Genomic DNA, 22,555 nt, shown 5'->3' with positions numbered 1-22,555 from the left:
TCCAAAACCGCCATATAAAAGCCAGACTATGGTTTGCAACTGCACATGGGGACAAAGATCGTACTTTTTGGAGAAATGTCTTCTGGTCTGATGAAACAAAAATAGAACTGTTTGGCCATAATGACCATCGTTATGTTTGGAGGAAAAAGGGGGAGGCTTGCAAGCCGAAGAACACCATCCCAACCGTGAAGCACGGGCTGGCAGCATCATGTTGTGGGGGTGCTTTGCTGCAGGAGGGACAGGTGCATTTCACAAAATAGATGGCATCATGAGGCAAGAAAATTAGATGGATATATTGAAGCAACATCTCAAGACATCAGTCAGGAAGTTAAAGCTTGGTCACAAATGGGTCTTCCAAATGGACAATGACCCCAAGCATACTTCCAAACTTGTGGCAAAATGGCTTAAGGACAACAAAGTCAAGGTATTGGAGTGGCCATCACAAAGCCCTGACCTCAATCCTATGGAACATGTTGTGGGCAGAACTGAAAAAGCGTGTGTGAGCAAGGAGGCCTACAAACCTGACTCAGTTACACCAGCTCTGTCAGGAGGAATGGGTCATAATTCACCCAACTTATTGTGGGAAGCTTGTGGAAGGCTACCCGAAACATTTGACCCAAGTTAAACAATTTAAACGTAATGCTACCAAATACAAATTTAGTGTATGTAAACTTCTGACCCACTGGGAATGTGATGAAAGAAATAAAAGCTGAAGTAAAAATCACTCTCTCTACTTTTATTCTGACATTTCATATTCTTAAAATAAAGTTGTGATCCTAACTGACCTAAGACAGGGAATTTTTACTAGGATTAAATGTCAGGAAATGTGAAAAACGGAGTTTAAATTATTTGGCTAACGTCTATGTAAACTTCCGACTTCAACTGCATATAAAAATCGGTATCGGCTTTTTTTGGTCCTCCAATAATCGCTATTGGCGTTGCAAAATTCTAATCGGTCGACCTCTATTCAGTACATCATGCTCCAATCATAGTCATACGTCATATGTTCTCAGTGTATACCCTACCTGGTTGGGCCTGAGGAAGTGGAGGCTAATATTAGGGTAGCGCGTGGTGGGGTCCACACTGTAGTGACTGAAATTCTTATTGATGTTCTCTGGCGTTGTCTGAGGCAGCAAGCGATATATGCTCTCCCTAAAAAAAAGAAAAAAGAGGAAACCATGGTAATTGAATTATAGAAAGGCAAGGGGGGGAAGAACAGAGGATTCAACACATTCCATTCAGCTCCAAAAGCTCCTATCCTATTAGTAGTACATTAGAGGGGCTGACACTGGAACCTAATGCAGACGCTTTTCCTGGTAGAGCACTCAGAGATAACGGAGTGTGTATATATATATATCTCACTCACACACACTCCGTTATATACACAGTAACCTGACAAAAGTTTGAACACACCTTCAAGGGTTTTTCTTTCTTTTTACTATTTCCTACATTGTCTAGATTGCAGCCCAAAGAAATGCTTCAGAGTTCAAGTAACAGACACATCTCAACATCAACTGTTCAGAGGAGACTGCGCGAATCAGGCCTTCATGGTCAAATTGCTATAAAGAAACCACTACTAAAGGACACCAATAAGAATAAGAGATTTGCTTCGGCCGAGAAACACGAGCAATGGATATTAGATTGTTGGAAATCTGTCCTTTTTGGTTTTTGGTTCCAACCGCCGTGTCTTTGTGAGACGCAGAGTAGGTGAACGGATGATCTCTGCTGTGTGGTTCCCACCATGCGTATTGTTGGTAACACTGTCTGTGATTTAATTTAGAATTCAAGGCACACTTAACCAGCATGGCTACGACAGCAAAACGCCATCCTATCTGTTTTGCGCTTAGTGGTAATATCGTTTTTCCTCAACTGGACAATGACCCAAAACACACCTCCAGGCTGTGTAAGGGCTATTTGACCAAGAAGGAGAGTTATGGAGTGCTGCATCAGATGACCTGGCCTCCACAATCACCTGACCTCAACCCAATTGAGATGAGTTGGACCGCAGTGAAGGAAAAGCAGCCAACAAGTGCTCAGCATATGTGGGAGCTCCTTCAAGACTGATTTGTTCAACACTTTTTTGTTTACTACATGATTCCATGTGTGTTATTTCATAGTGTTGATGTCTTCACTATTATTCTACAATGTAGAAAATAGTCAAAATAAAGAAAAACCCTTGAATATGTAGGTATTCTAAAACTTTTCACCGGTACAGTATATATTAATATGAGAGCGAGAGAGCGAAAGAGAGAGGGGAATCATTTTAAAGCTTATTATTATATAGCCAACATGGCTAGCTAAGTTATAAAATACAATCTTACAGTGTTAGGCTTACAAAAGTATGTGTGTGTGTGTGTGTGCGCTCGCATGTATGCGACTGTGAGCATGTGGAGTGTGTGTGTACAGTATGTGTGTGAGTTTAAGTATGACGTGGGAGTATAATGTGTGTGTTATAACGTGTCCACTCCCTCACCTCTCAGCCAGCACGTCCAGAGATGTGTTTCCCTGGGCCCAGCTCTTCACCATCCAGCCTGAGTCCATGGCTGCCAGGAAACCCCGGGCTATACCAGTGCCCATGGGCCAGAAGGGCTGGAGAGAGGGACAAATACAGTAACATGGTGAACTCCAAGTAAGCATACACTTTTTTGGTTACTACATGATTCCATATGTGTTATTTCATAGTTTTGATATCTTCGCTGTTATTCTACAATGTAGAAAATAGTACAAATAAAGAAAAACCCTTGAACGAGTAGGTGTGTCCAAACTTTTGACTGGTACTGTATATACACACACACGTTACGTTTTATATATACAATTGTCTGTTTCAAGCAAGCAAACGTCAATACTGAAATCGCTCTCTAAATTCACTGACATTTCTCCCACACTGTTGGTCACGCTGATTTTCACTTACTGTATTTTCATTTACTGTATATAAATGAGCCAGTCAGACTCTACCTTATCCACAGTGACTGAGAGTATACCTTCTAAGTGAGACTGAAACACCCTCCACCCGGTAGACCCCCCCTCACCTCCAGTAGACTGTCCCCCACCAGAGACACCAGTAGCTGGCGCCCGTTGCGTTGGCGTACCAGCGCCGCGTTCTCGGAGGCGTACATGCAGGTGAAGTCGAACATGGCCACGTCGGGCTGGCCGTAGTGGTTGATGGCAAAGTCCAGCGTGGGCAGCTGGTGGTTGGTGGAGAAGTCTGCGGCCTCGCAGGCGTAAGATAGCAGAGCTGCCTGGTCCACGTTAGCCCTGGAGAGCAGCATCTCTGTGTCCGCATAATCCTGGAGGAGAGACATGAAGAAGTTAAGACGGCTCAGATGACTAGAGGAAGGGAGAGACACTAATAAGAGACTGTCACGCACAGAGAATGAGGCATGACATCCATGCAGTGGTATTTGGAAAATAATATATTTTCCACAGGTTAGCCTGCACCACCAAAGCAGAACTTTGATTCCGAATCAAGTCAATAACATTTGAAAGTTATATTGAATTGAATAACTACAGGCCCATTTGCAATGTCTCCAAAAACAAGTATTTTAATTCCCAATATAAAAATCTAAACACCCCTATAGTCAATTATACTTTACTGTCTCTGATATGTAGCATCAAATGAAGGCATGCTCTAAATGGACTGTTCTTTGAAAGAGACTGGTGAGAGGCACATTCTTTTCCTTTGACTTTCTCTGGCTAGGCTGGGCCCGGCTGGGCCCGGCAGTGTCAGGCTGGCTGACTGGTGATCTGGATGGGTGGAGGGGAGGTGAAGGGTGCAGCATTTGGAGGATCTGAGAGAGTGACTTTCTATTTTTCACGGTGCTAGGTGGAACAGTGTGGACCCGACCCACCGCACCCCTGCCTGCCAACCCCCCCACCCATTCTTTTAAATGGAGCATTAAAAAAAGGGACTATGGAGTGATTTCCATTGATATAAAAGGACCATGCCTGGAAGTAAGTCGTCTTTTAGGAAACTTCTCTATGGGCTACGATACATAACGGTACATCAAACCACTGAAAACTCACCAGTTTGTTATGGTCCTAATAACCGAATGACATATAGAACCCCTATTCCTTCAATAGGATATCTGTGGGCCTAGTCGGTAAAGATTTGTCATGTAACTTTTAAAATGTATGACCTTTTATTATGGCATAAACACAAGCGGTCATGATGTTGATTGTCAAACAATAACTTCAACGTTCTCCTTTACTAAGCTACCTGCTCCCGTTCATCTACTGGCATCATATTCCAGCCTCCGAACACAGTGATGAATAGAAAGAGACATCTGTTATACAAAACACCACAAAGTGTCATTAGGCCAGGATTTATGGGTCCACTGTTGTCCGTGCGCGTCTCGGTGTCATCTTTTGCCACATTCACGTGCTAGTCAGAACTCTGACATTTCCCGACATTCTAACTGGCTGCAGTTGTGCCGTGTTCAACTAGTTAGCAAGTCGAACGATTCTGAGTTCCTTAGTCCTGACTAGCACGTGAACGCGGCATCTGCCTTGGCAAAATGTCATTGTCCTCGTCGAACCACATTGCATTTTGGAGCATTCTCTAATTTTTCATGCCTCTGACATGCCGAAATTATAAAAAGTTATGTATTAGCCTACAGCTTTCTTGACATTTTGTTTTAATTATTGTGATAGGCTCATGTTTTGCCGGTACGGTGTACCCCCAATATGTATTTTGCCGGGCCGCCTTACTTTCACCCTTGATCATGTCCCCGCTCAGCCTGCAGCCTGGCCCAACTCATCAGGATCAGATTCATTAGTGCACACTGTAGCAAAACTTTTGCAACGGAAAAGGAAAACAGGCGTTTGTTATTGGACAAGTTCAGGTAGTCCCTCCCCGTTTCAGTCCATTTTCTTCCCTTTGGTGCCTAATGAATACGACCCAGCACTGGACCTACGGAGCCTGTTCAGCCATTCAACCTCCTACTGTACTGGCCCGATGACCGCTGATTAAAACTCACATTCGCTGCCAATCCGATTATCAAAGGGTTACACTTCCCAATTACTCAAATACCTTCATAACGAGAGTTTGATTGGGTCTGCAAAATATTACCAAACCCTTTTTTCCCTCCAAAGTAAGATAGAAATACAGCGGTAACTTTTATTGGAACATGAAAGCTGAACTTCTAAAAGAGGTCCTGATGTCCTAAAAGCTTGCGACTGCCCACTCTAGTCAAAGGAAACAGCAGTGTTATGAAGTGTGGGGACACAAACTCTCATTAAGTGTGGTTGAGCTGGCGGTTTGTTCCTGGTACAGTTTTGGCTTGGTCTGGCCATTAGGCAGGGACCAGGCACACAGACGGAAAGTGACTGAGGGAGTGTACAGTTCTGTATGTGTGTGCATGCATGTGTACGAGAGAGACATCTCCAGACGTGTCTCTCTCACCCTCTGATCACTCACATGCAGAATGACTCCCTTCTCCAGCAGGCTCTGTTTCTTGGCAGTCATGACAAAGTAGTGCGTGTCATCCTTGTAGTAGACAATGTTTTCCAGGTCAATTCCTATCAAATCAATAGAAAGAGAGTTTTGTGATTTATTTTTGGTAAACCAATGTTGACAGTCTCTCTGGTTGTCTTTGTTAGAGGAATGGTGGACAATGAACCCGAATACCCGACCCGGGACCCGAGTGGGTCCGGCTCCAAAATTCTAACTTTTCCCTTGGGTCTGGGGTCGGGTCCTGTTTGATTGTTATCGGATCTCAGGTCTATGTAACTACAGCTGACAAACGAGAGGACCCGATGGACCTGGCCACGGCTCTGCATAGCTTATAGCATATTTATTTTATGCTACTAAGGTGAATTTATTGACTTATAGACGGCCTAGCCAACATTTAAATATCTATTTGTTAACCAGAAGAGCAACTTGGCTGATAACGTTTTTTGTCACTCTTGTCCAATTGGATCTAGGACTTTTCTCTAACCCATGGATAAACCATGCAAATAGGAACTGACATGCTCTCAGAAAATACATGTGTATCACCTAAATCCATACACTCCTAATATATAACCATCTGTAAAATGTTACTTAAAGCCTACAGCTATAATGCTTAATAACTTGTTATAAGCACCTATGAGCCTTTATAATACCTCATAACGACAGTTATTACATGTTGTCTCCCTATGGAGCAATGACTGACCCGTGGCTTCACGGAGGTCCTGGAAAAACTTCTGATTGAAGATGAAGGCCACTCCGCTGATCTCCTCCACCTTTGCCTCGGCCGTGGTGTTCCTGTTGATGAAGTTGGCTGTAATGGCGATGGCCAGCTTGCCCCGGAACTCCTTCCTCCTGAACCCTGTAGGGGAGAGAGGGAGGAAGGATGGGACACGTTAGGCGGGGGTCAAGGGTTCATTACGTAGACAGTGAATGAGTCAGGGGTCAGACGTCGAGAGAACAAATTAGCCAAGTTAACAGTTGCCTTGTATTACAAACTCACGTTTGTAAGAGAAAAGAACGGGACAAAAAAAAGGTTGCACCTGTTAGGCTTTGATGCACAGCATCAGTGTCAGTTCGATCAATATAACTAGCAATTCTTTTAATCATCTCATGTAAGATTACAGGCTGAGAACGATCATTGCATGCAGTGACTACTGGCTAGCCCTGAGGGAAACTGCTTCCCTCAGGGCTAGATGTGTCACAGCAGTCCACACACTACAGGGCACCCAGAGCGGTTGTGAGGGCTGTTAGCTCATACAAGAAACAAACAGCCAATTCACCCGTTCGTGCTCTGCTCCAGAGAGCGGCCATGGAGGAGTGCTCTCTAAAGATGGATGGAGTAAAGGACGGCACATCATGTGCACAACAAAGCAGCAGGGAAAGTGGAGAGCGAGGGGGGGGGGGGGGAGCAAGAGAGAGAAAGAGGGGTCGGACTCGTAAACGAACCACAGCTGTGTTTTTGAGGGCTTCAGCTCTCATAGTGTTTTACACAACTCATTTTAAAACACATCTGTTTGTTGCTTTCTACCTGCCAGCGTGTTTCTCCTCCCATCTGCCCCGATGATGACATCAAACTCCAACTCGTTGACTGGGTGTGTCCTGGGCAGGACCTCAGCCCTCCACCCTATCCCTGCAAAAACACAACACGGGGAACTGTGTATTATTTAACATACGACTTGACTTTCCTTCACTGACAGCAATGGGGATATTTTCCAATAGAGACCTCTCAGTTAGCACTGTCACATACAGTAACATGTGGCCCTTCCTTATTCCCTTAATGTCTGGCTATAGAGAAGTCATGTCTTGTGACGGCTCTTAACGCAGTCCCGTAACAAATGTCTTACTCTCGTTCTCCTGGTCCTCGGGGGGCTCGATGAGACCCTTGAACTCCGCGTTGACGTGGATCTCGATGCCCAGGAGCAGGGCCACCTTCAGCAGCATCAGCTGGAGCTGCCGGATACCTGCACAGAGAGTCAGACAGATTAGAGGAGAACGTCAAACAAGAACTATTTATTAGCTTCGACGACCGAAAAGACTGCAACGTCACAGCTGATCCATGGTCCTGGCAAGCACCAGAACTATTCTCTTCATAGATCATATTAGATCACAAAGCAAAACGCGAAAGCAGTTCAACCGTTTGATAAAAGATGGAGCGCAGGAAATGGGCGTAGTCTTATCCACTTACTGATATGGTCGATGGCTCCGGCGCAGAACTTTCCGTAGAACTTTTTGGCCCCGAGTCCTCGGAGGTCCTGGATGGTGAAGGGCCACAGGTGCAGCACGTTGTTCCTGGAGAAGGCATCCCTCTTCTCCAAAAGCACCACCTTGGCGCCCAGGAAGCCCAGCTCGATGGCCGTCCGCAGGCCACATGGTCCTGCCCCGATGATCAAACACTGTGGAGGGGGGACCATACCGTATCTCATATACAAGAGTGGGCTGATATTTCCATAAAGTTCAATTGCCGATATACTGTTAATCGCAAAATATAATTTATCGCAATATTTAACAAGGGAAAATAGACAACATGAAAACGTGGATATCGCCCTACCCTATTATATACAGAAATAATACTCTCTGAGGTACTTTGAACAAGGATATGAGACAAGTTACATCATCACATACCTTAGAGTTGGTACATGCACGTCCCTTCTTGTACTCCTTCTGGCCAGCCCGCTTGTCTAGCTTAGCCCAGAGTGCCTTGGCCTTCCAGTAGTTGAGACGGGACTTAAGCTTGTGGTAGAAGACCCGGTACTCACAGGGCTTGAGCTCCAGATGGTCACAGAGCTCCTGGAAGGCCTTGAGCGTGACCTTGCAAGTGGAGGCCTGGACGAAGCGGTCAAACAAGATGTGGGCCGGGTTCACCCTCTCCCCTGTGGTGGTGAAGCCTCCCAGGTCCCCCATAGTCCCCATGGACCTCCCCCCCAGTTGGGGGCCTCTGGGGGTCTCTGGTCAGGCCCCAGCCCCTGGCTCTAGCACACACTCTGCTCCGGTGAAGTCTTTATCTCCCCGTCTCAGGCATCCTCAATCTGTCAGGGAGAAAGAGGAGAAGCGCAGTGAGTTATGAGGATGTTTGCATATTTCACAAGTTCATCATGACACATTACCGAGTTTGATTTGGAACGTTCTTGAATGATCTTCCTTAAACAACTTGTTAGAAAGACCTCTGGCTACAGTGTAGACCAGTGACGTGTAGTCAGTGCTTACCCTGTAATAATCTCATTTTAAAAAGCTGTTGTGAAAAGCCAAATCTAAAAATGTTATTATACTGAAAAACATATATTGATATCTAATGTTCGTTTCTGAATGATTCTGGTGGCTGTTATGCTCAAAATCTCAACATTTTCTAAAACTGCAACAAAACCTCACGAATACCAGGGTATTCATGAATAAAGGTTAAATCAATGTTTAAAAATGCATGACTGTCTTTCCATCCATTTGAATCCATTAAAATCCTTGACGTGCGCGGCCTTCCTTACTCCAGTCACCGTAATGGACAGGGTCTGCATTTGGCATGTCTACGTGCTGAACAAAGATTGCTAGCATCCCTGAACTGCTAGATTGCTAGCAAAAACACCTTGACATACGGACACTACCTCTATACTGCACCTCAAACAACTTTCCAAGTTGGAATAATCATGGAGGTTTCGAAGAGTGGAACATCAACTATAATGAAAGTTAAGACCAGACAAGGGCAGCATACAGCACGTGACTTTATTCATGACATGCAAGGCAACCACCATCTCCCTCACTGCTCGCTGTCGGGCAGGCCAACAGCGAGTACTGGACTGTCTACTTGTGGGAAACATTCCAATTCAAACTTTTTACCCCGAATTTTACACATCTTGGACATGTACTGTGTCGACATATTGGGAACGGGGCTTCTCTGCCACTCAGTGCGGGTCACAAATCCATTGTGAAAGGCTATGCGTTGCAAATTATTCCGAATAAATGTGTCCATATATTGGTATTTTAGTACCACACCTATCTGTTGTAACTCTGCATGCTACAACGGGTCTATGGTTGAGCTGAGTCGAGCAGTGTGTTATTTGGTCGCTTGTGTATCTCGACTACATTGGTATTTACATTTGGTGAAAATGTTTGTACAGTTCTGTTAATAGCCTAATGTCACTCTGGTTGTCGGTTTTATGGTAAACTTGGGCTTCATCAAGGTTTATTTGAGTAAATCTGGCTTTGATAATAGCCAGTGCCTACCCAGCCACCAACCTCACCACACGTCACTGGTGCAGCCTATCCCCTATGTTGTTCTATTAATAGTCTTGAAGAAGTGATCCAACAGGATCTAATGGGATATCATGTCCGCTGCATCAAAAACAGGAAATTCATAGATTAGCCGAATCAGCTATAAACGCCAGAACATCAAGCACAACAAAATATCCATGCGCTGATTGTATACCGCAATTCAATTCCATTTATGAATCCATATCGCACAGATATGCAAGGATGAAGAGAAAGCATGAGACAACGTAATCAGGTCAGCAGTGAATGACAGGCAACAGCCTCTGTACTGTACTGCGTTTGATCCAACTATTTTGCTGAGCAATGGGTATATTGTGATGTGCCCGGGTCGCATAAAATCCTCAGAGGCAACAGGGAAGAGAGCTGACGTCCCTGGTTAGAAGTTGGAGCAGGGTTCACAATTATGTTCACAGATAGTGCTTCAGTAGGCAGTAGGATGGATCACATTTCAGAAGAATCTGACCACTGGACAACTAATACACATTTTAACCTCCTGAATGGCAAATTGCATTGTGAAGGGCACAGTAAGAGTTTTAATGTCTCAGTTCAAACTAATCGTTGACTATTATACAATGTGGTGATAGTTGCACATTAAGAGTGATACACACTTCACATAGGCCTATATCAACGTCGTGTTGAATGTGTCACGGCAAGGCTATTAGCTACTGATATAAACAAGGAAGACACAGTTACTGAGATACTGTTAAAGCGCTTTGGACTGTATCGGTTGTCTGAGAGGTCAGTGTGGCAGACTGCAGTGTCCGGCTTGGGTATGATGTCTCTCAATCCTTTGATCCACACAGCAGGGATCTAAGTCCTCAGATCATATTCCAGGACAGAGCTTGCAGGCAGGAGTGGACAGAGACTGGACACTGACCTAGAGCCTGTAAGTGTCCAACTTCCCAGTGAGGGGACGGATGTGACAAACTCATCAGAATTAGGCTAGCCCATATAATTCCAGAATTCAAAACCTTTTCAACAATAATATGAACTGCCATAGTTAATTTAACAGAACTAGAGTAAAGTCCTGCATCTGGTCAGATATCCACGGTTCCCCGCAGTTGACCCGCAAAGAAATGAAAACATTATTTTAACCCGTGGGTCAACTCCCGGTTTAGAACAATTACATTGAGTGTCGGAAACGTTTTAAATCAATCATATTATTATTAAACTTTTTTACAAATCCAGGAGCTTGTTGTGTTGCGAATTCCATTCTGTGAGCAGTGAGGCAGACATGTAGGCTACCAGCCACGAATGCAGTGGATCAGGGAACTGTCCGTTATTTGTGTGGTGCTGAAACTTATGGTTTCATCCCCCCCACGTGAAAACATGTTGCCAAGTGAGTTTCCCTGGCTAGCCGAGCTCATGTGAAAATGGCTAACGTAGGCCTAACCGGAGATAAAAAGAAAGGTTATGAAAAACACCATCTAGGAAACAGGTGCTGTGTGAGTCCCCGGTTTGGTTTGGAAGGTTTTTGGAGTCATTGTAGACAAAAACCTGGTAGATGGATACACAACCTGCAAATGGTGCAAGCAGGTATGTTTACGATATGCTAATTCAGTTTATTATCAGTTAATTATTCAGGCTTTCGTTCACTTAGACCATATGCAGAGCAGGCCATATCAAGTTTAAATTGGTGCAGCTGGTAAAAGTTTGAGTATAGCCTACTAAATAAATGTATTTTTACAGCCTATATTCGATGCTGGAAATTGTTTGTTTATTTAACTTTCAATTAAAACTATACTGAACAAAATATAAACGCAACATGCAACAATTTTACTGAGTTACAGTTCATATAAGGCCCTAATTCATTAGGCCATAATTTATGGATTTCACATGACTTGGCAGGGGAACAGCCATGGGTGGGCCTGGGAAGGCACAGGCCCACCCACTGGGGAGCCAGGCCCAGCCAATCAGAATGAGTTTCTCATCACAAAAGGGCTTTATTACAGACAGAAATACTACTCAGTTTCATCAGCTGTCCGGGTGGCTGTTCTCAGACGATCCCACAGGTGAAGAAGCTGGATGTGGAGGTCCTGGGCTGGCATGGTTACACGCTATTTGCGGTTGTGAGGACAGTTGGAAGTACTGCCAAGTTCTCTAAAACGACATTGGAGGCAGCTTATAGTAGAGAAATGAACATTCAATTCTCTGGTAACAGCTCTGGTGGACATTCCTGCAGTCAGCATGCCAATTGCACACTCCCTCAACTTGAGACATCTGTGGCATTGTGTTGTGTAACAAAACTGCACATTTTAGCGTGGCCTTTTATTGTCCCCAGCACAAGCTTCACCTGTGTAATGATCATGCCGTTTAACCTCTTAAATGTAAAGTCCCCATATTTTGGGAGCCTATTCGATTTTTTTATTAAATTCAGTCTGCTATGAGAAGGGTAGCCTCTATTTGCAAAAGCAGTGTGTCTGCGGAAAGCTGAGTATCTTGGCTTTTGACCTGTGCCTTAAAATCTTTGGTGTGATTTACTACCGTATACGGGCATACGAATGTATAAGGGCAGGCCAAGCCGATGACCTAATTTTAAGATGGCTGCTAGCGTTGTGAAGCATAAACGAAATGAACACGGAATCCGTTGATACACACCGAAAGCCGGGACTCCACAGATCATGAGGATATCATATTTGTCTGCCTGTGACCTACCATTACTGACCACCAGGCCCGAGAGTCAAAATGTTTATTTTACACGTTTTCACCAAACATCTTACAAGGTAAGCTTCGATTTGGTATGTGTTTGAGCTATAACTACATGGGGATATCACATTCATCCTTATGTTGTTATGAACAAATCTAGCCTATTGCCAATGTTATCTGATAATGTATGACTTAATGGCAACATCAAATGTCCACCAGTGACTATATCTTAGCGCATCAAAAATATGACGTCGCCTGCTTAGTTTTTTTATAAGTGGTCTGCTTTTTGTGCTTTGGATTTAGTTTACATAGGCCAGTGTAACAAGTCATTTCAATGTTCTATCATTTCAAAGTAGTTATTTTCTAAGTTTCATCCTTGTAGAGGCCACTACACTCGCATGGCCATTGTTTATTTGAGTTTCTCACCTCTGCCCGTGTCTCCAAAGTGTTACTGTTTGCATTGTGTGTGTGTGCTTCACACCTTCCATGTGAGTCACTGTACAGATAACGTTTAGGCGTGGTGTATTTACCTCATAGTAATGTCGTTTTGTACATTTTGTCAACTGTAATTCTGTGTGTCTTACAACAATATATCCCTTTATTTGATTCACCACAGAGTGGAGGATGCAGAGGATTTTGATGATGATGTTTGGGAGCCACCCCTCCCCAGCAAGCGTCCCCCGCCGGTCAAGGTCTTCACCCCCCACTGCTATGTCAATCACCCCACTTTTCATAGACCTCTTGAAAAAGAAAATAGGGTGTTCCTGGGTGGCGCAGTGGTCTAAGGCACTACATTGCATGCAGTAGTGCTAGAGACGTTACTACGGTCCCGGGTTCATATTCCGGGCTGTGCCACAACCGGCCGTGGTAGGGGCTGACTGGTGTTTCATCCGACACATTGGTGCAGCTTGCTTCCAGGTTAAGCTGGCGAGTGGTTTGGCGGGTCATGTTTCGGGGGACGCATGACTCCACCTTTGCCTCTCCCGAGCCCGTTGGGGAGTGGCAGCGATGAGACTAGATTGAAAAATTGGGGTAAAATACACACAAAAAGAAGATTCGCCCTAACAGATTCAGTTTCCGCAAAACCAATGTAAGTAAACCATACGTTGGATCAGGACTAACAAGCTGCTTTTTGTAAAATGGAAGGACACTAGGGAAGTAACCATGCTCACCACACATCATAAGGCATTCAATAACATGTCTCAAGGAGGGTGAAAAAGGAAGAATGTAGTCCTTCACAGAAACGGGGACAATGCCAGCATGGGAGGTGTCAACCTATCTGATGCTCTGATTGGCTACTACCAGGTCCTCCACAAGACCAGGAAGTGGTATAAGATTTTTTTTTTTTACCACTTTGTGGACATTGTTACAGTCAATTATTTCATTCTCCACAAGCAGATGGCCAAAGCAAAAGGTCAAACCCCTCTACCAGTTGGACTTCCGAGAGCAGTTGGTGTTGGAAATGGCTGAATTGGGGGCCTAAAGCAACCTCACAACCATCACAAGACCCCCCACTCAAGGTGAACGCCACTATCCAACACACATGACAAAAGGAAGAACTGCAGCATTGCCCAAAACACAGGGGGGAAAAAGGGGAAATGCCATACCTTCTGTCCGCTCGCTTTTTGTTTCCTGGCAGAGAGGGACTGCTTCAAAGACTAATCACGACATGCACAAGCTATGGTGAAAGTGAAATCCAATCATCTACACCTGGGATGTAAAACGAACACGAATGCCATTTGTAAATATTTCAGCTTATTTCTATTTTGCACCTTTTTTAGTGAAGGATGTGTGTGTAACCAAGTTTGTTTGATCAGACATGATTTTTTTTAAATGTATGTGTATATATTTATATGTTGCTTTTATTTAGTTTTTGTAAACAGTTCATTTGTATGCAGGCCCAAGACATTGGATATGCCTAGGCTAAACGTTCAGGCACTTTGGAGAGGTTGAAAAAACACAACACCACAATGTTTGAGAGAGGTTGGTGTTGTAGAAATTTAGTTTTTATAGTGAATAATAACTTTTAGGCACATCCAGTGTGCAAAAACGGTGCAATTACCACATTCTGACACTTTAGAGAGGTTGAAGGGACCCTGAATACCCCATAAAACCACCACAATGTTTGAGTGAGGTTGATATGGTAGAAATTGTGTTTTTATACTGAACAAATAGCATTTAGGGTTTGGAAATATGTAATAGCACTGTAATTATATAATTTACAGACATATGCCACTTCGGAGAGGTTTAGGGGCACTTGGAAACGTCCCGTGACCAAACCTGACACCACTTACTACAACATCTGCCCATTTCTAGTTGTTAGGTCTATCAATCCCATATTGTTTTCTGATATTAATCACGTGGAAGCCATCTGATGTGTTTCCAGCTCTGGGCATCAATAATTCACTTATAGCTTGTCAATGAAAGACAGTTATTTTGTGTGTGCTTGATCTTGTGTATTCTGAACTATGTAACTCCTATCTATCTTCTGATCATTTCCTCATATTCGCCCAGATGTCTTCTTTCCAAATATACCACGCGTTTGCATGTCAGAATCATGTAATTACACACGAATAGCAGTTACTTTTGGGTATGTCGTTTTAGGCGGAAATCTACATTTTGCCATTACATTTAAGAGGTTAATCAGCTTCTTGATATGCCATGCTCATAACAGGGATGTAAACAAATTTGTGCACAACATTTGAGAGAAATAAGCTTTTTGTGCGTATGTAACATTTCTGGGATCTTTTTATTTCAGTTAATAAAACACTGGACCGACACTTTACATGTTGCGCGTTATATTTTTGTTAAATGTTTCACACCCTGCCAACTCGTCACCCCTGTCAAAACAACTCTCAGCTCTGGAAGAGCTGCCCCTGCAGAGGTGCCTCTTCACAATGGCCCACATATCCCTTTCACTGGACACCACTACATGTTTCCACTCTCCCTAAATACCTCAAAGGGCTCCTTGAGAAGGCCGTCTGCAGCTGTGGGTTCAGTCTGTGTGGGTTCACCAGCTGGTCTACACTAAGCCACCTGCACAGGTGGACTGGTTCAGTTCCTCCCTGTACCGTGGATAAACTCTGAAATACACCAGCAGCAGACAGGAACACACTACAGTAACTATGAACCAGGCAGTATCTACTTCTGGGATTCTCTGTTCATACAAGGTGTATGTTTCCGAACACTGAAAGTAGTGGAACACCTCGGGAGTTACAGTCCTCAACTTCCAAAAGGACATTTCTGTGTGCCCTTTACTGCCCTATATGGTCTCATCTAAGAACAGTGGGTCAGAATCAGACTTCATATTCACCATCTCAACATGTGGAAATGGTGCATTTCTATGTTTTGTGATAAAGAGGAAGATAAGTGTTTCCAATGCCTCGTCATAATTGGTTAAAATAACATGATTCACACCGATGATGTCATTGGAAACACTTATCTTCCTCTCTTTTTTACTACAAAACAGAAACGCACCATTTCCACATATGTTGATGTTGGGGTGGTGCTGGAGATGGTGAATATGAAGATGAATAATGGTGTTAAGCAGCACAGGACAGGGGAGGAGAGAACAGTCCCTCTAGCTACTGGAACACGTTTGGACAGGACAGGGGAGGAGAGAACAGTCCCTCTAGCTACTGGAACACGTTTGGACAGGACAGGGGAGGAGAGAACAGTCCCTCTAGCTACTGGAACACGTTTGGACAGGACAGGGGAGGAGAGAACAGTCCCTCTAGCTACTGGAACACGTTTGGACAGGACAGGGGAGGAGAGAACAGTCCCTCTAGCTACTGGAACACGTTTGGACAGGACAGGGGAGGAGAGAACAGTCCCTCTAGCTACTGGAACACGTTTGGACAGGACAGGGGAGGAGAGAACAGTCCCTCTAGCTACTGGAACACGTTTGGACAGGACAGGGGAGGAGAGAACAGTCCCTCTAGCTACTGGAACACGTTTGGACAGGACAGGGGAGGAGAGAACAGTCCCTCTAGCTACTGGAACACGTTTGGACAGGACAGGGGAGGAGAGAACAGTCCCTCTAGCTACTGGAACACGTTTGGACAGGACAGGGGAGGAGAGAACAGTCCCTCTAGCTACTGGAACACGTTTGGACAGGACAGGGGAGGAGAGAACAGTCCCTCTAGCTACTGGAACACGTTTGGACAGGACAGGGGAGGAGAGAACAGTCCCTCTAGCTACTGGAACACGTTTGGACAGGACAGGGGAGGAGAGAACAGTCCCTCTAGCTACTGGAACACGTTTGGACAGGACAGGGGAGGAGAGAACAGTCCCTCTAGCTACTGGAACACGTTTGGACAGGACAGGGGAGGAGAGAACAGTCCCTCTAGCTACTGGAACACGTTTGGACAGGACAGGGGAGGAGAGAACAGTCCCTCTAGCTACTGGAACACGTTTGGACAGGACAGGGGAGGAGAGAACAGTCCCTCTAGCTACTGGAACACGTTTGGACAGGACAGGGGAGGAGAGAACAGTCCCTCTAGCTACTGGAACACGTTTGGACAGGACAGGGGAGGAGAGAACAGTCCCTCTAGCTACTGGAACACGTTTGGACAGGACAGGGGAGGAGAGAACAGTCCCTCTAGCTACTGGAACACGTTTGGACAGGACAGGGGAGGAGAGAACAGTCCCTCTAGCTACTGGAACACGTTTGGACAGGACAGGGGAGGAGAGAACAGTCCCTCTAGCTACTGGAACACGTTTGGACAGGACAGGGGAGGAGAGAACAGTCCCTCTAGCTACTGGAACACGTTTGGACAGGACAGGGGAGGAGAGAACAGTCCCTCTAGCTACTGGAACACGTTTGGACAGGACAGGGGAGGAGAGAACAGTCCCTCTAGCTACTGGAACACGTTTGGACAGGACAGGGGAGGAGAGAACAGTCCCTCTAGCTACTGGAACACGTTTGGACAGGACAGGGGAGGAGAGAACAGTCCCTCTAGCTACTGGAACACGTTTGGACAGGACAGGGGAGGAGAGAACAGTCCCTCTAGCTACTGGAACACGTTTGGACAGGACAGGGGAGGAGAGAACAGTCCCTCTAGCTACTGGAACACGTTTGGACAGGACAGGGGAGGAGAGAACAGTCCCTCTAGCTACTGGAACACGTTTGGACAGGACAGGGGAGGAGAGAACAGTCCCTCTAGCTACTGGAACACGTTTGGACAGGACAGGGGAGGAGAGAACAGTCCCTCTAGCTACTGGAACACGTTTGGACAGGACAGGGGAGGAGAGAACAGTCCCTCTAGCTACTGGAACACGTTTGGACAGGACAGGGGAGGAGAGAACAGTCCCTCTAGCTACTGGAACACGTTTGGACAGGACAGGGGAGGAGAGAACAGTCCCTCTAGCTACTGGAACACGTTTGAGGCCAAGGATAACCAGAAACACAGAAGATGTTTCCCAGACTCCATGTGGACAGAGTAGCCCAGTTTCCTTTTGTTTTGGCAGGACAATAATGACCCTTTTGAGACTGACTGGAATTGAGCAGGTCCTGAAAGGTGTTCTCTCGGTGGTCATTTCCACACTGACTGTTCATAGGGACTGAAGGATTTACTCTCAAGGTCATGAAAACCCAAACCGCTAGATTCTAGTGTGGAGGGAAGGACACGTTATAATGGGGGAGCATCCGAGGAGCAAAGAGCATTTCACCAAAATCACAGCCCCATCGCACACTTCGCCTCACTTCTAATGAAGCTATAAACATTTACAACCCAGAAACGAGTCAAGGTCTGGAGGGGGGTGGCGGTTGGCCGGGTGATTCAAACCAGACAGTCAACACAGGATGTGCCATGTCAGCCGTGCGCCATATGCTAGTGTGTTCCAGTTCCCATGTGGAACGCTACACTGCACTACCCTTCCTGTCCTGCCATGCCTGGCCATTTCCAGACCAGAGAAGTCTATACAATTATAGGCAAGAGTAATGTGGATACTCATATTATCCACGCAAAAGGAAATACTGTGCAATGCATTTCTGTTATGCATTTCTGTTACATACATACATACAAACTCTGGACATTAAGAAAGCACTATCAAGTTTCAGTGGCGGAAACGTAACTTCATGGCACTGTTTACAAAATGGGAGAAGGGCATTCACATGAAACAAATCATGGACATGATGAGAAATAGCTAAGTGACATCTAGAGAGAGAAAGGGTGGGATGGGAGAGACAGGAATGGGCCACTCATTTCCAAAGCCGAAGCCCGTAAATCAAGACGTTTACTGTGTAGTAGGCCTCTTCAGAAGGTGTCCTTATTAAGACCCCCCGCACAGGGCTTTCATTGGTAAGAAACAAATGAAAGACCAAGAAGCAGCAAAACGTGCATCACTCTCTGCCTCACAAAGCAAATATATTGTGGCATCAGGCTACCACGGCTATGCCCCCATTTGAAAATGCCCCCCAACCACGAGTGGTCACTGAATGGTTTGATGAGCTTGAAAAATGATGTAAATCATATGCCATGGCGGTCTTGGTTACCAGATCTCAACCCAATTGAGCACTTATGGGAGATTCTGGAGCGCTGGCTGAGACAGTGTTTTCCATCAACAAAAACACAAAATTACGGAATTTCCTGTGGAAGAATGGCGTCGCATCCCTCCAGTAATGTTCCAGACACTTGTAGAATCAATGCCAAGATGCACTGAAGCTGTTCTGGTGGCTCGTGGTGATCCAACACCCTATTAACACCCTGTTGGGGTTTCCTTTATTTTGGCAGTTACCTGTAGCTCATACACACACACACGTAAGGGTTCTCTCTCACACACGCCACACAGCTTTGAGGTTGGGTTATATGACTTTCTATTCTAAAACGTGTTTGAATGGAGAAGATCTTGAAGACTAAACCCTTGTTCACACTGCAGGCCTTAATGCTCAAATCAGTTTTGTTTTTCAAATCCGTTTTGGAATAGTGACTGTCAAAACAGCAAGTTGCAAGTGACTAAATCAGTGTGATTGTGATGTAAATGTGTGATTTAGCCATGACAGCAGTTATTTGCTGACATGGCTACTCTAGTTGGCATAGTAACGACGGGTGTGTGCGCATTGGTGTAGGCTGATTGGTGGTGCACGTGTTTTCTACCACTCAGAAGTTATGTAGCAAGCTAAGGTGCCTGCCATGGACGTTTTTCAGTTGCTTTGAATGCTCAACATCAGTGTGAGAACGCTTTTAAAGCCTCAAAAGATAAGATGATCCAACTTTCAAAACGAGTCATTTTTGGCTAGCCACAGCAGTCAACTAGCTAGCTGTTCAGCTTTCTAGCACATTCACTCTTTTGTTTGTGAAAAACAAGCTAGTTAGCTACCACATGTTCTTGTCAAAACTGTTAACAGAGAAGCTAGCAAACAACAAGTTATGCCAAATAACAGTCTAAAAAGGGCAAATAAATCAGATTTGACTGTTCGGACACCAGTCGCAGGGTAATCAGATTGGTGGTTTGAAATGTGGCTTGAAATATCTGATTCCATCACAAAAAAAACATTGCAGTTTTGAAACTGTAGTAAAAGTGCAGTAACTGCAGTCGACTGTGGTATTATGGACGCAGTAATTGAGCATGTGGACCCATTACGGAGAATAACCAAACTCCGCATATGAAATTAAGGACATGCTCAACAGTTTCCTGTGTGTATCAAGAATGGTCCACCACCCAAAGGACATCCAGCCAACTTGACACAACTGTGGGAAAGCATTGGAGTCAACATGGGACAGCATCCTTGTGGAACGCTTGACACCTCGTAGAGTCCAAGCCTCGACGAATTGAGGCTGTTCTGAACAGAATGAACCTGTTTGTCTGTTCACTGCGGGACACGCACATGAACGCACTCATGACTCCTTTCTATGCGCACCAAAACTCAATCTGTTTCTCTGAATTGCCTTTTGAAAGACTAACACTGTAAGATTGTATTTTATAACTTAGCAAGTCATGTTGGCAATAGCAAATGCTTTCAAATGATGCCCACCTGACCCAGAGTGCAATTTCTAATGAGCCTTTTTGGATTGAGTAAACAGTAATTGTGTGATGTGAATATCCCTTTAAAAAGGTCACCAAAAGTGACGTTCTTACAGTAGTCCCCCTCCATGTGTTATCTCCTCTGTATCATATATTCCACTGGTCTCTATGTACAGATCATTAAGGCTGGAGCCTACTTCAACCAGAGACGGAAGTCCACTGCCATGTAACAGGCAAATGTACTGTAAATAATGTTAATTTACAAATCAGTAGCCTACAATACAAGAGGACAGCGGCAGGTAGCCTAGCGGTTAAGAGCGTTGGGCCAGTAACTAAAGGTTTGCTGGTTCGAATTCCCGAGCTGACTAAGTGAAAAATCAGTTGATGTGCCCTTGAGCAAGGCACTTAACCCTTATTTCTCCTGCAAGTCGCTCTGGATAAGAGTGTCTGCTAAATGACTAAGATGTAAACGTAAATGAACAAGAGTTATTTTGAGATAACCTAGTCAAACAATGGATTTCAGCTTTACAACATGAGTGAAAATGTACAATAAATCACTTCAATTATCTAATTCCTTCTTCCTCCTCTTTTCTCTACTGTCCCTTTTCCAGACTATGCTTTCCTCTGTCCTTCCTCACTCTCCTCTCTTTTCCTTTGTTACAGAGAGAAGCACTCTCCTAGTGAACTCTGCGATGGAAGCCTCCAGAGACAGTTCCCGGAAAGGGCTTCCGATGCGCCAGGAATCATTAGCCCTGACACTGCTGTCTGAACTACAACACAGTAAGGTGACGGCATGATGTCATATCCCCTCTACGGAGCAGTCAGGTGGTGTGGATGAAGTGAACCACACCTTGGGGACCAGGGGAATCCCAGTGGCGCAGCCATCTCTGCTGCCCTTCTCTTGGTGCTCCTGGGATGAGGCTGTGTGTAAGGTATGGTAGGATCAGTGACAGACGAATAGCTGGCCAGCGCACGCAAAATGTGGTTCTGTGTTCTGAGATCAGAGTATGTGAGCAGAGCGGAGCTGGAGTGAGGAGCGTGCCCAATTTGACTGGAGCACACAGCGAGATTCCCAAAGGCTGGAGCGTCGGCCTTCTCGCCCGCTCCAATTTCCCTCCAATAGCGCTCACTTCACGAGATCAGGGCATGCCCGTCCCAGCATGCATTTGTAGTCTACTTGTGTTCTGCTATCTATAGCCCCTTGCTTTAGCTAAATATTTTCATAAAGAAACTGATAAAACACACAGGTGCTAAATCAAGGTGACTTACAAAGATGAGGACCAATAGCAAGAGAGGGAGTGCAGTGATGTAATATCCACAACTAAATAATCATTGTGGAACCTGAAAAGACACATATCCAGAAAACATGATGGCATACTTATTACTATGTGCACATGCTAAAAGAAAGGAACGAGGTGGGTAGCTAATTGTGTCATTATAGCAACATGGTGGGTAGCTAATTGTGTCATTATAGCAACGTATTTATAAACAAAAAAAATCTGTTCTATTATCGATACAATAGGCCATAGTTGATTTTGGTCCAATAGGCCTGGCATATTCTTTCAAGGAGCTTTCCGTTTTGATTGGGTTATTTTGCCTAAAAACCTTCAGGCCTACCTATAGAGAACAAAATGCATCCCTGCCCAACCAGCAAGAGTGGCATAAAGGGTGTTTATCATCCCCAGTGGCTCTGCAGGTGTGGAGAGGATATTCTCCGCTGCTGGCCTGCTCTCCAGGCACCATCGCATTTTCCTTCTTAGTCTCCCTGTCTGGCTCCTGACCTATTTAGAGTGTTTATATGCTGTTTAATATGACATGTAACCTATTTGAAATTATGAGCGCTTATTACATTCACCTTTCATGTTTATTATAATACTTTCCATTCGGACCATATGGTTTGGTTTCAATACTTCAAAACCAAATGGTAAGTCCAGGTAGTGTCAAAAATTGATGGGTGTTGGTTAGTCTTTTCTCCTGTGATTAGCGGTGAGCGGGATTTCTGCTCAACTCCCCTCACATGCTCTGTCTGAGATTAAAGGCAGAGGAGGGACTGGGTAGTGGGGTAAAACGCACCAGGGCTAGCTGGATTAGTTAGGTCCGGAGTGGACACAAAACATGTTCAATTCTTGCTCCCGTTATGTGAATTACTTTTCGCCAGGCAGGTGGTTATGAAAATCGGAAATGTCATGGAGTTACAGTACGGGTTGATTTAAAGACCTTTCTGGGAAAAGTTGTACG

At 44.8% G+C, this 22,555-nt stretch overlaps 1 protein-coding gene across 20 annotated transcripts in view; it reads right to left on the bottom strand.

The window, feature by feature from the left end:
* LOC139540206 (protein-methionine sulfoxide oxidase mical3a-like) overlaps positions 1 to 22,555 on the bottom strand; it is a 138,318-nt gene that overhangs the window by 54,764 nt on the left and 60,999 nt on the right. For all 20 annotated transcript variants that reach the window (XM_071343849.1, XM_071343833.1, XM_071343830.1 and 17 more), the window contains 9 exons: positions 8,072 to 8,475; positions 7,635 to 7,842; positions 7,294 to 7,410; positions 6,978 to 7,079; positions 6,153 to 6,308; positions 5,417 to 5,517; positions 3,030 to 3,287; positions 2,474 to 2,589; positions 1,026 to 1,152 (listed from right to left, as the gene is read on the bottom strand). In XM_071343849.1, the coding sequence (XP_071199950.1) occupies positions 1,026 to 1,152; positions 2,474 to 2,589; positions 3,030 to 3,287; positions 5,417 to 5,517; positions 6,153 to 6,308; positions 6,978 to 7,079; positions 7,294 to 7,410; positions 7,635 to 7,842; positions 8,072 to 8,359 (1,473 nt within the window). In that variant the 5' untranslated portion in view covers positions 8,360 to 8,475. The remainder of the gene's footprint in view (positions 1 to 1,025; positions 1,153 to 2,473; positions 2,590 to 3,029; positions 3,288 to 5,416; positions 5,518 to 6,152; positions 6,309 to 6,977; positions 7,080 to 7,293; positions 7,411 to 7,634; positions 7,843 to 8,071; positions 8,476 to 22,555) is intronic.

This window comes from Salvelinus alpinus, chromosome 15 (assembly GCF_045679555.1).
Source record: "Salvelinus alpinus chromosome 15, SLU_Salpinus.1, whole genome shotgun sequence".
Classification (NCBI taxonomy): Eukaryota; Metazoa; Chordata; class Actinopteri; order Salmoniformes; family Salmonidae; genus Salvelinus; species Salvelinus alpinus.
The sequence above is the reverse complement of the archived record's forward strand: the minus strand, read 5'-3'. Positions and strand labels throughout refer to the sequence as shown.